Below are 13,910 nucleotides of genomic sequence, written 5' to 3' on the forward strand. Positions count from 1 at the left end.
AATATGCTGTGATAATGTATTAGACCAGGCATATAGCCAATATGCTGTGATAATGTATTAGACCAGGCATATAGCCACTGATGTGATAATGTATTAGACCAGGCATATAGCCAATATGCTGTGATAATGTATTAGGGCTACTGCACACCTCATTCATACATAGCTGTTTTTATTCTGTTAATTTTATTAATCTGAGCGGTAGATCTGAGCTTACTTTTGGACTGCGAAAGTTGATCTTGACTCAGAAATTGTTGGTGACGACTGATGTATGAGTGTAACGGCTTTCTTCTATCTCCTCTTCTGATGAAGAGGTAGAACAAGGATCGGACCAAAATGCAGCGTGTAGATTACGATCCATGTTTATTAATAATACGAAACACGAATCTCTAATACAATACTACAAAACGTAACGAAAACCTAAACAGCCTATCTGGTGAAAAACACATAGACAGGAACAATCACCCACAAACACACAGTGAAACCCAGGCTACCTAAATATGGTTCCCAATCAGAGACAATGACGAACACCTGCCTCTGATTGAGAACCATATCAGGCCGAACATAGAACTGGACAAACTAGACATGTAACATAGAATGCCCACTCAGATCACACCCTGACCAACCAAAACATAGAAAATACAAAGTAAACTATGGTCAGGGCGTGACAGTACCCCCCCCCCCAAGGTGCGGACTCCGGCCGCAAAACCTGAACCTATAGGGGAGGGTCTGGGTGGGCATCTGTCCGCGGTGGCGGCTCTGGCGCTGGACGTGGACCCCACTCCATGACAGTTTTAATCCCCCTCCTAAACGTCCCTAAATAGGTTACCCACCACAATGATAACATGGGACAGAGGGACAGCTCGGGACAGAGGTAACTCGGGACAGATGGGTAGCTCAGCACTGAGAGGAAGCTCAGCACTGAGAAGAAGCTCAGCACTGAGAGGAAGCCCAGGCAGGTAGTAGAAACTACCAGAACCTGGCTGGCTGGCGGTTTCAGCAGATCCTGGTCGACTAGCAGATCTGGAAGAATCTGGTCGACTGGCGGATCTGGGAGAATCTGGTCGACTGGCGGATCTGGGAGAATCTGGTCGACTGGCAGATCTGAGAGAGTCTGGACGACTGGCAGATCTGGAAGAGTCTGGTCGACTGGCAGATCTGGAAGAGTCTGGTCGACTGGCAGATCTGGAAGAGTCTGGTCGACTGGCAGATCTGGAAGAGTCTGGTCGACTGGCAGATCTGGAAGAGTCTGGACGGCTGGCAGATCTGGAAGAGTCTGGACGACTGGCAGATCTGGAAGAGTCTGGACGACTGGCAGATCTGGAAGAGTCTGGACGACTGGCAGATCTGGAAGAGTCTGGACGACTGGCAGATCTGGAAGAGTCTGGACGACTGGCAGATCTGGAAGAGTCTGGACGACTGGCAGATCTGGAAGAGTCTGGTCGACTGGCAGCTCTGGAAGAGTCTGGTCAACTGGCAGCTCTGGAAGAGTCTGGTCGACTGGCAGCTCTGGCTGCTCCATGCTGACTGGCTGCTCCATGATGACTGGTAGCTCTGGCTGCTCCATGCTGACTGGCTGCTCCATGCTGACTGGCAGCTCTGGCTGCTCCATGCTGACTGGCTGCTCCATGCTGACTGGCAGCTCTGGCTGCTCCATGCTGACTGGCTGCTCTGGCTGCTCCATGCTGACTGGCTGCTCCATGCTGACTGGCTGCTCCATGCTGACTGGCGGCCCTGGCTGCTCCATGCTGACTGGCGGCCCTGGCTGCTCCATGCTGACTGGCGGCCCTGGCTGCTCCATGCTGACTGGCGGCCCTGGCTGCTCCATGCTAACTGGCAGCTCTGGCGGCTCCTTGCAGACTGGCAGCTCTGGCGGCTCCTTGCAGACTGGCAGCTTTGGCGGCATCCTGCAGACAGGCAGCTCTGGCGGCTCCTTGCAGACTGGCAGCTCCATGCAGACTGGCAGCTCTATGCAGACTGGCAGCTCCATGCAGACTGGCAGCTCCTTGCAGACTGGCAGCTCCTTGCAGACTGGCAGCTCCTTGCTAACTGGCAGCTCTAAGCTAACTGGCAGCTCTATGCTAACTGGCAGCTCTATGCTAACTGGCAGTTCTGAACAGGCGGGAGACTCCGGCAGCGCTGTAGAGGCGGAAGGCTCTAACAGCGCTAAACAGGCGGGAGACTCCGACAGCGCTGGAGAGGAGGAGGGCTCCGACAGCGCTGGACAGGCGAGGCGTACTGTAGGCCTGATGCGTGGTGCTGGCACTGGTGGTACTGGGCCGAGGACACGCACAGGAAGCCTGGTGCGGGGAGCTGCTACCGGAGGGCTGGGGTGTGGAGGTGGTACTGGAAAAACCGGACCGTGCAGGCGCACTGGAGCTCTTGAGCACCGAGCCTGCCCAACCTTACCTGGTTGAATGCTCACGGTCGCCCTGCCAGTGCAGCGAGGTGGAATAGCCCGCACTGGGCTATGCAGGCGAACCGGAGACACCGAGCGCAAGGCTGGTGCCATGTAAGCCGGCCCAAGGAGACGCACTGGGGACCAGCTGCGTAGAGCCGGCTTCATGGCATTAGGCTCGACGCTCAATCTAGCCCGGCAGACACGCGGAGCTGGAATATACCGCACCGGGCTATGCACCCGCACTGGAGACACCGTGCGCACCACTGCATAACACGGTGCCTGTCCGGTCTCTCTAGCCCCCCGGTAAGCACAGGGAGTCTGCCCAGGTTTCCTACCTGGCGTAGCCATACTCCCTGTTAGCCCCCCCCCAAGAAATTTTTGGGGCTGCCTCTCAGGCTTACATCCGCTACGTCGTGCTGCCTCCTCATATCTGCGCCTCTCAGCTTTCGCCGCCTCCAGTTCTTCCTTGGGGCGGCGATATTCTCCAGGCTGAGCCCAGGGTCCTTTACCGTCCAGTTCCTCCTCCCATGTCCATTTCTCCAGGTGGTGCAGCCTCTCCCACTGCAGCTGCTCCTGCTGCTGCTGCCTCTGTTCCTTCTCCTGCTGCACCTTGGTGCGGCTACACTCCCCTGGTTTAGCCCAGGGTCCTCTCCCGTCGAGGATTTCCTCCCATGTCCAGAAATCCTTACTATGTATCTCCTCTTTTCGCTGCTGTTGCTGCCTGTTGACACGCTGCTTGGTCCGTTGGTGTTGGGTGATTCTGTAACGGCTTTCTTCTATCTCCTCTTCTGATGAAGAGGTAGAACAAGGATCGGACCAAAATGCAGCGTGTAGATTACGATCCATGTTTATTAATAATACGAAACACGAATCTCTAATACAATACTACAAAACGTAACGAAAACCTAAACAGCCTATCTGGTGAAAAACACATAGACAGGAACAATCACCCACAAACACACAGTGAAACCCAGGCTACCTAAATATGGTTCCCAATCAGAGACAATGACGAACACCTGCCTCTGATTGAGAACCATATCAGGCCGAACATAGAACTGGACAAACTAGACATGTAACATAGAATGCCCACTCAGATCACACCCTGACCAACCAAAACATAGAAAATACAAAGTAAACTATGGTCAGGGCGTGACAATGAGATCTGTCTGAACCCAAAGCAGGACCTAACTACTGTATGATGACCTTACTAAACCAGGTGAACTACCGTGGCCGCAAGGAGAAGCTGGTCAGAGTGCGTAACCCCTGGGGAACAGTGGAGTGGACTGGGGCCTGGAGTGACAAGTAAGAGAGAACCTCAGAGTAGTGGGTGGGTTCAATTCAAACTGGGTGGGTTAAATTCAAACTGGGTGGGTTCAATTCAAACTGGGTGGGTTCAATTCAAACTGGGTGGGTTCAATTCAAACTGGGTGGGTTCATTTCAAACTGGGTGGGTTCAATTCAAACTGGGTGGGTTCAATTCAAACTGGGTGGGTTCAATTCAAACTGGGTGGGTTCAATTCAAACTGGGTGGGTTCAATTCAAACTGGGTGGGTTCAATTCCAGTTCAGTTCATTTAGGAAGTCAACTGAGAAATGTTATTGGAATTTCAACTTGCTTTCTGAATTGAATCAACACTGATGGTTACCACACACTTGTTAAAGAAACTGATTATTCTCTCTTTGTCTCTCTCTCTTTCTCTCTCTCTCTCTCTAGCTCCTCGGAGTGGAACAGCGTAGATTTTTCTGAGCGTGACGTTGTGAAAGCAGACGATGGAGAGTTCTGGTAAAGTGTTTTTCTACAGCACTCAACGGGCCAGCCCATAATTATATCCCAAGGATCTGTTATTTTAATGATTTATTTTCTTATTTTAGCTCCCTTACGGCCACTTAAGCAACACGTTATAATCTCATTATCCTAAGTATCTGTTCTGATTAAAGTTGTGTGGGTCTAAGCCAAGGTGTGCCTGGGTTTAACCGTGTGAGTCGTGTCATGGCTTGTCTCTGATCAAATTACCTGTGTTGCTTTGTATTGTGAAATGTGTGTATATATATATTATTTTTTAACAGACAGACAAATCAGGTTATTGCTTGGAGAATATTGAACTGGCAAATGTCATTTCTGTTTCGTGGTGTTTTTGTGTTCTGTTCCACAGGTTGGATTTCACAGTCTGTGTTAATACTGTATATATAATATAAAGGCCATTTATCTCATGTGTCCCCAGGCTATTGAGCACAGAGGCCTCAGTGGGAGTGACTAAAGAATTCTACCTTGGAATTCTGTGGTCACGCCCAACTTACTGAGAAAAGTATTTGTCATCGTTTCATTTTAGCGAATCACGCGACTCCCAAGACGGTGCTACAAATAGAGGCGAGACCCAACATGTATGGGGGAAGGATAGGGGGAAGATGATTGGTTGGTAGATGAAGCTGATTGAGACAGCTGGGAGTTTCTCACTGTTTTTGTCTGTTTGCTAACGAACGCCAAGTTTAAAATTTAAATACCATTGAATTGCTTACTTCCGAGCTCTTTCCCATCAACGTTGCAGATAACAAACAGAGTAGCAACAGCATATATGATGTGTGTGTGGGATGTACGTTAGCATATGTAGTGTGTGTGGTTTGACCCGTTGGTCCACCAGGCTCTTCGTACATCAAATCAAATTTATTTATAAAGCCCTTCGTACATCAGCTGATATCTCAAAGTGCTCAAAGTGCTGTACAGCCCAGCCTAAAACCCCAAACAGCAAGCATTGCAGAAGCACAGAAGTTTCTGGGAATGAGATACTTTTATCGAAAGCAACTTACATCGATTTTTTTTATTTTACCTTTATTTAAGGCAAGTCAGTTAAGAACAAAATCATATTTTCAATGACGGCCTAGGAACAGTGGGTTAACTGCCTGTTCAGGGGCAGAACGACAGATTTGTACCTTGTCAGCTCGGGGATTTGAACTTGCAACCTTCCGGTTACTAGTCCAACGCTCTAACCACTAGGCTACTCTGCCGCCCCATTGGAATCAAACCCACTATCCTGGCCTTACAAGTGCCGTGCTTGACCAACCGAGCTTGATTTGTGTGTTAAGGAATAATAGTTTACCGACTTGGTCTTTACAGGATGTCCTTCTCTGACTTGGTGTTGCTTCGTGTCTTTACAGGATGTCCTTCTCTGACTTGGTGTTGCTACGTGTCTTTACAGGATGTCCTTCTCTGACTTCATGTCTTTACAGGATGTCCTTCTCTGACTTCATGTCTTTACAGGATGTCCTTCTCTGACTTGGTGTTGCTACGTGTCTTTACAGGATGTCCTTCTCTGACTTGGTGTTGCTTCGTGTCTTTACAGGATGTCCTTCTCTGACTTGGTGTTGCTTTGTGTCTTTACAGGATGTCCTTCTCTGACTTGGTGTTGCTTCGTGTCTTTACAGGATGTCTTTCTCTGACTTGGTCTTTACAGGATGTCCTTCTCTGACTTGGTGTTGCTTCATGTCTTTACAGGATGTCCTTCTCTGACTTGGTGTTGCTTCGTGTCTTTACAGGATGTCCTTCTCTGACTTGGTGTTGCTTCGTGTCTTTACAGGATGTCTTTCTCTGACTTGGTCTTTACAGGATGTCCTTCTCTGACTTGGTGTTGCTTCGTGTCTTTACAGGATGTCCTTCTCTGACTTCATGTCTTTACAGGATGTCCTTCTCTGACTTCATGTCTTTACAGGATGTCCTTCTCTGACTTCATGTCTTTACAGGATGTCCTTCTCTGACTTGGTGTTGCTTCGTGTCTTTACAGGATGTCCTTCTCTGACTTGGTCTTTACAGGATGTCCTTCTCTGACTTGGTGTTGCTTCGTGTCTTTACAGGATGTCGTACACGGACTTCATGAAGAATTACCATCGTCTGGAGATCTGCACTCTGACCCCTGACACCCTGACCTCCGATGATACAAAACAATGGAGTGTGACCAACTACGACGGGGCCTGGAGGAAAGGATCGACCGCAGGAGGATGCAGGAATAATGCCCGTAAAGCACGCCCCATACACACAGACACACACACCACACGAGGCTGTTTACGGGAGCACAGCTCATAATAATCACTGGAATGGAGTAAATGGAATGGAGTGAATGGAATGGCGTTAATGGAATGGAGTAAATGGAATGGAGTAAATGGAATGGAGTAAATGGAGTAAATGGAATGGAGTAAATGGAATGGAGTAAATGGAATGGAGTAAATGGAATGGAGTAAATGGAGTAAATGGAATGGAGTAAATGGAATGGAGTAAATGGAATGGAGTAAATGGAATGGAGTAAATGGAATGGAGTAAATGGAATGGAGTTAATGGAATGGAGTAAATGGAGTAAATGGAATGGAGTAAATGGAATGGAGTAAATGGAATGGAGTTAATGGAATGGAGTAAATGAAATGGAGTTAATGGAATGGAGTAAATGGAGTAAATGGAATGGAGTAAATGGAATGGAGTAAATGGAATGGCGTAAATGCAATGGAGTTAATGGAATGGTATCAAACATAGGAAACCATATGTATTTTGAGTTCCATACCATTCCATTACTTCCGTCCCAGCCATTACTATGAGCCCGTCCTCCCCAATTGAGGTGTCACCAACATCCTGTGACTCACACAGACAGTTTCCTCAGCCATAGAAGTGGAGTCTTTATGTCAAACATCAGGCTAAATCCATTCAGTGGAAATGGCCCACGAGTATGAATAAAACACCTTCTGTTCAACCCAACCCTCATATTGACCCTGGTCAATCTCTACTCCCACAGATCCTTCCACAGATCCTTCCACAGATCATTCCACAGATCCCTCCACAGATCCCTCCACAGATCCTTCCTCAGATCCTTCCACAGATCCTTCCACAGATCCCTCCACAGATCCCTCCACAGATCCCTCCACAGATCCTTCCACAGATCCTTCCACAGATACCTCCACAGATCCTTCCACAGATACCTCCACAGATCCTTCCACAGATCCTTCCACAGATCCTTCCACAGATCCTTCCACAGATACCTCTAAAAAATACCTCAAACACACCTTAACGATACACTTCACTAAGTCATACTTTATAACAGTACTCTCCTTCATAATAACCCTGGCCCCCCGCCTCCCCCCACAGACACGTTCTGGATGAATCCCCAATTCAAGATCAATCTGGAGGAAGAGGATGACGACCCGGGGGATAATGAAGTGGGCTGTAGCTTCGTGGTGGGACTCATCCAGAAGAACAGAAGACGGATGAGGAAAGTAGGAGAGGACATGCACACCATCGGATTCGCCATCTATGAGGTGGGGCTTGGGGGGGGGGCGGCATCATTATAATAATATACTGGTCCTAGATCTGTTTGTGCTCTCGCCAATCAATCATTCGATCAATTATGTTTTATGATTCCCTGTTTACATAATCAGCAGTTGTCACACAAAAAAGTGCATTACAGATACCCAGCCTAAAACCTCAAAGAGCAAGCAATGCAGAGGCAGGAGTTAAAACTCCATTGCTATCCATGTCAAGCCATTGAGTTGGCAGGATAAACAGACCAGCACTCAGGCTATATTAAACCCACTGCTGTCAGATAAATCCATAATTAATACCAGTCCTGTTTGTTATAGGCTCATACCTGTTACTTTTATTGTGATTTATACTGTATTAAAATATGACATTTAGCAGACACCTCTATACATTTTAAGAATCTGCAGTTTCCTGGGAATCAAACTCACAATTCTGCTGTTCTGAGCACCTTGCTCTACCAACTGAGATGCAGAAGATCCCCCTCTGGTTGTGGCTGATGTAACATTAACCTTATGTGATGTTTTTTTTAAATGTTACCTTTATTTAACCAGGCAAGTCAGTTTAAGAACAAATTCTTATTTACAATGACGGCCTAGGAACAGTAGGTTAACTGCCTTGTTCAGGGGCAGAACGACAGATTTTTACCTTGTCAGCTCGGGGATTCGATCTTGCAACCTTTCAGTTACTAGTCCAACGCTCTGACCACTAGGCTACCTGCCGTCCCTACACTCTAACCACTAGGCTACCTGCCGTCCCTACACTCTAACCATTAGGCTACTTACCGTCCCTACACTCTAACCACTAGGCTACCTGCCGTCCCTACACTCTAACCACTAGGCTACCTGCCGTCCCTACACTCTAACCACTAGGCTACCTGCCGTCCCTGCACTCTAACCACTAGGCTACCTGCCGTCCCTACACTCTAACCACTAGGCTACCTACCGTCCCCGCACTCTAACCACTAGGCTACCTGCCGTCCCTACACTCTAACCACTAGGCTACTTACCGTCCCTACTCTCTAACCACTAGGCTACCTGCCCTCCCTACACTCTAACCACTAGGCTACCTGCCGTCCCTACACTCTAACCACTAGGCTACCTGCCCTCCCTACACTCTAACCACTAGGCTACCTGCCGTCCTTACTCTCTAACCACTAGGCTACCTGCCGTCCCTACACTCTAAACACTAGGCTACCTGCCGTCCCTACACTCTAACCACTAGGCTACCTGCCGTCCCTACACTCTAACCACTAGGTTACGCTGCCGTCCCTTCACTCTAACCACTAGGCTACCTGCCGTCCCTACACTCTAACCACTAGGCTACCTGCCGTCCCTACACTCTAACCACTAGGCTACGCTGCTGATGTAGTAACATTATGTGTTTCTACTCCCAGGTACCACAACAGTTCCACGGCCAGAGGGAGGTCCACCTGGATAAGAACTATTTCCTGACCCATGCCCAGAAGGCCCGCTCTGAGACCTTCGTCAACCTGAGAGAGGTCAGCACCCGCTTCAAACTGCCCCCAGGAGAATACCTCATCGTCCCCTCCACCTTCGAGGCCGACCTGAACGGGGACTTCTGCCTACGAGTGTTCTCAGAGAAACAGGCCCAATTTCAGTAAGGAGTGTGTGTGTGTGTGTTCAGTGATTCTTCCTGTAAAAGTTGCGTCATACTGCAGCACACCTTGCGGGCTGCCACAGAATTCTATGGCATGTTATTTAAGTGTCCGCCATTGTTGCCATTAATGTTAGTTAGTGCTAGTTTTACCACCAGAGGGCATCTTTGAGAAGCATTTGACTTTTTGTAATATTGGCTGTACTAGAGAATTTAAAACCTTTTTATTTTTTGTCAGGATATGGGATTGATTTTAAGAAACGTATCTTAATTAATTTGATTAATATTATGGTGTTTCTATTCCAAGAAAAACAAAACCCTCAGGGTTTCCGTTAGGAAAATATGGCGCTGTACAACGTGACCGTTTCCACACCCTAATTGTAGTCTAACCAATACCCAAATGGAGATTAAGGGGAAATAAAAAATCTCATTGATTTATCAAGATCAGTCCCCATGCTCGTCTCAGAGCAGCGTGAAACGGTGCTGAAATAGTTGACACCCAGGTAGGCTATTGCTTCAAATCCTATTATAACATTTGGATGACGGCGGGCCAGACCATAATAAGTATATAATATTAGCACAATTAATTGGCCTACACTACAAACGTAACATGTTTAACACATATGGTTAGCACATAAACAACACAATAATAATTATCTGATTACGCTCATAAAATCACTGTCTCTATTCAGTTATTATTTGTGTCTTTCTCTGTGCGTTGATTGGTGGGGGAAAACAGGTCTATGTAGCCTTCTTATGTAGCCTTCTATGTAGCGTTCTATGTAGCCTTCTTATGTAGCCTTCTTATAACAGCAACATTTGTTCAGAACAATTAGCTTGACAACAAGATAAAATGTTGCTCTCAAAACGTATCAAGAAGCAGAATGTACAGAGAGATATGCGTTCATCTCTCCTGTCTTTTCCCAATGCCAAGCCGTGGTGTCTTATTTGCAATGGAAAACAATCACTGTTTATGAATCCCGCCCCATATAGAGGCCCGACGCAGAAACATTGAATCCTTAACGGCAAGCTGCACACACAGCTTTTTTTTGTGGACATATTCTGTAACTTAAACAGGTTAAATCTGCAGTTTACAAGGAAGAGATCAGGATAGGATCAGGATAACCAAAACATTTCTTTATTAAATGACTATCAGAAAGAATGTTGGTACTTATTTATTTTGATCCAAAGCCATGAATGACTGAGTCACTCAGATTTATGTAGGTGAGGTTATATGACTGAGTCACTCAGCTTTATGTAGGTGCCGAGGCTATATGACTGAGTCACTCAGCTTTATGTAGGTGAGGCTATATGACTGAGTCACTCAGCTTTATGTAGGTGAGGCTATATGACTGAGTCACTCAGTAGGTGCCGAGGCTCTATGACTGAGTCACTCAGCTTTATGTAGGTGAGGCTATATGACTGAGTCACTCAGCTTTATGTAGGTGAGGCTATATGACTGAGTCACTCAGTAGGTGCCGAGGCTCTATGACTGAGTCACTCAGCTTTATGTAGGTGCCTAGGCCATATGACTGAGTCACTCAGTAGGTGCCGAGGCTATATGACTGAGTTACTCAGCTTTATGTAGGTGAGGCTATATGACTGAGTCACTCAGCTTTATGTAGGTGCCGAGGCTATATGACTGAGTCACTCAGCTTTATGTAGGTGCCGAGGCTATATGACTGAGTCACTCAGCTTTATGTAGGTGTCGCTATATGACTGTCACTCAGCTTTATGTAGGTGAGGCTATATGACTGAGTCACTCAGCTTTATGTAGGTGAGGCTATATGACTTAGTCACTCAGTAGGTGCCGAGGCTATATGACTGAGTAACTCAGCTTTATGTAGGTGAGGCTATATGACTGAGTCACTCAGCTTTATGTAGGTGCCGAGGCTATATGACTGAGTCACTCAGCTTTATGTAGGTGCCGAGGCTATATGACTGAGTCACTCAGCTTTATGTAGGTGTCGCTATATGACTGTCACTCAGCTTTATGTAGGTGAGGCTATATGACTGAGTCACTCAGCTTTATGTAGGTGAGGCTATATGACTTAGTCACTCAGCTTTATGTAGGTGAGGCTATATGACTGAGTCACTCAGCTTTATGCAGGTGCTGAGGCTATATGACTGAGTCACTCAGCTTTATGTAGGTGCTGAGGCTATATGACTGAGTCACTCAGCTTTATGTAGGTGAGGCTATATGACTGAGTTACTCAGCTTTATGTAGGTGCTGAGGCTATATGACTGAGTCACTCAGCTTTATTAAGGTGCTGAGGCTATATGACTGAGTCACTCAGCATTATGTAGGTGCCGAGGCTATATGACTGAGTCACTCAGCTTTATGTAGGTGCCGAGGCTATATGACCGAGTCACTCAGCTTTATGTAGGTGCCGAGGCTATATGACTGAGTCACTCAGCTTTATGTAGGTGCCGAGGCTATATGACTGAGTCACTCAGTAGTTGTTGAGGCTATATGACTGAGTCACTCAGTAGGTGCCGAGGCTATATGACTGAGTCACTCAGTAGGTGCCGAGGCTATATGACTGAGTCACTCAGTAGGTGCCGAGGCTATATGACTGAGTCACTCAGTAGGTGCCGAGGCTATATGACCGAGTCACTCAGCTTTATGTAGGTGCCGAGGCTATATGACTGAGTCATTCAGCTTTATGTAGGTGCCGAGGCTATATGACTGAGTCACTCAGTAGTTGTTGAGGCTATATGACTGAGTCACTCAGTAGGTGCCGAGGCTATATGACTGAGTCACTCAGTAGGTGTTGAGGCTATATGACTGAGTCACTCAGTAGGTGCCGAGGCTATATGACTGAGTCACTCAGTAGGTGCCGAGGCTATATGACCGAGTCACTCAGCTTTATGTAGGTGCCGAGGCTACATGACTGAGTCACTCAGCTTTATGTAGGTGCCGAGGCTATATGACCGAGTCACTCAGCTTTATGTAGGTGCCGAGGCTATATGACTGAGTCACTCAGTAGGTGTTGAGGCTATATGACTGAGTCACTCAGTAGGTGCCGAGGCTATATGACTGAGTCACTCAGTAGGTGCCGAGGCTATATGACCGAGTCACTCAGCTTTATGTAGGCGCCGAGGCTATATGACTGAGTCATCAACTTGATTATTTAGCAGACATCACTTGCCAATATTTAGTCAACACATATATCGTAAGAATATCATGGAATATAATTGAACATTTTCATTTCTCTTAGAATAAAAACCTTAGTGGAACAACAGTTTTAGTAAGTAACACTGACGAGCAGAAATAAATAGGTGTTTTTCCGGGCGTGTGCGCGTGCGGGACAGAGGAAGACCAGTTCTCACACTATTGTCCTAAATTCAATCACCTTCTTCATCCTCATCATTCAATTCATTGATATTCAATTTTGAAGTCGTGCACAATTATCAGTTTCTATTTGGTTTATGTCGCCCATTCATTCATTGTCTGTTAGAAACACAGTAGTGCCTTGGGACCCAAAAGCATAACCAGTGCTCTAACTCCCCCTTGTGGTGGTCTGGAGCAATGAAGCAGTGACGCAGAGTACCGTACTAAACCACATATTACCTCTAAATCCCGCAGAATAATCCCAAAATGTAGTTGAGCAACAATTGTATGTGTGTACATATGTGTTTAATGTGTTTATTTCTCTGTTCCACAGCCACTGTGAAGACCGTGTAGAGGCTAAACTAGACAATGTAAGGAACCAAATCACACTATCACTACTACAGCATACCCTGTGACTTATCCTATCACTACTATAGCATACTCTGTGACTTATCCTATCACTACTATAGTATACCCTGTGACTTATCCTATCACTACTACAGCATACCCTGTGACTTATCCTATCACTACTATAGCATATCCTGTGACTTATCCTATCACTACTATAGCATACCTTGTGGCTTATCCTATCACTACTATAGCTTACCCTGTGACTTATCCTATCACTACTATAGCATACCCTGTGACTTATCCTATCACTACTACAGCATATCCTGTGACTTATCCTATCACTACTATAGCATACCCTGTGACTTATCCTATCACTACTATACCGTGTGACTTATCCTATCACTACTACAGCATACCCTGTGACTTATCCTATCACTACTATAGCATACCCTGTGACTTATCCTATTACTGCTATAGCATACCCTGTGACTTATCCTATTACTACTATACCCTGTGACTTATCCTACCACTACTATACCTTCCTACCACTCCTATAGCCTGTGACTTATCATATTACTACTATAGCATACCCTGTGACTTATCCTATCACTACTATAACCTGTGACCTATCTTATCACTACTATAGCCTGTGACTTATCTTATCACTACTATAGTCTGTGACTTATCCTAGTACTACTATAGCATACCCTGTGACTTATCCTGTTACTACTATAGCCTGTGACTTATCTTATCACTACTATAGCCTGTGACTTATCTTATCACTACTATAGCCTGTGACTTATCTTATCACTACTATAGTCTGTGACTTATCCTAGTACTACTATAGCATACCCTGTGACTTATCGTGTTACTACTATAGCCTGTGACTTATCTTATCACTACTATAGCCTATGACTTATC

General features: G+C 46.3%; 1 protein-coding gene across 1 annotated transcript in view; it reads left to right on the top strand.

Moving 5' to 3' along the window:
• Positions 1–13,910, top strand: part of LOC139367881 (calpain-2 catalytic subunit-like) — a 43,645-nt gene that overhangs the window by 20,789 nt on the left and 8,946 nt on the right. Inside the window, exons 7-12 of the mRNA XM_071106233.1 lie at positions 3,615–3,700; positions 4,112–4,180; positions 6,244–6,404; positions 7,520–7,689; positions 9,084–9,307; positions 12,973–13,009. Coding sequence (XP_070962334.1) covers positions 3,615–3,700; positions 4,112–4,180; positions 6,244–6,404; positions 7,520–7,689; positions 9,084–9,307; positions 12,973–13,009 — 747 coding nt within the window. The remainder of the gene's footprint in view (positions 1–3,614; positions 3,701–4,111; positions 4,181–6,243; positions 6,405–7,519; positions 7,690–9,083; positions 9,308–12,972; positions 13,010–13,910) is intronic.

Source organism: Oncorhynchus clarkii, chromosome 16, assembly GCF_045791955.1.
Source record: "Oncorhynchus clarkii lewisi isolate Uvic-CL-2024 chromosome 16, UVic_Ocla_1.0, whole genome shotgun sequence".
NCBI lineage: Eukaryota > Metazoa > Chordata > Actinopteri > Salmoniformes > Salmonidae > Oncorhynchus > Oncorhynchus clarkii.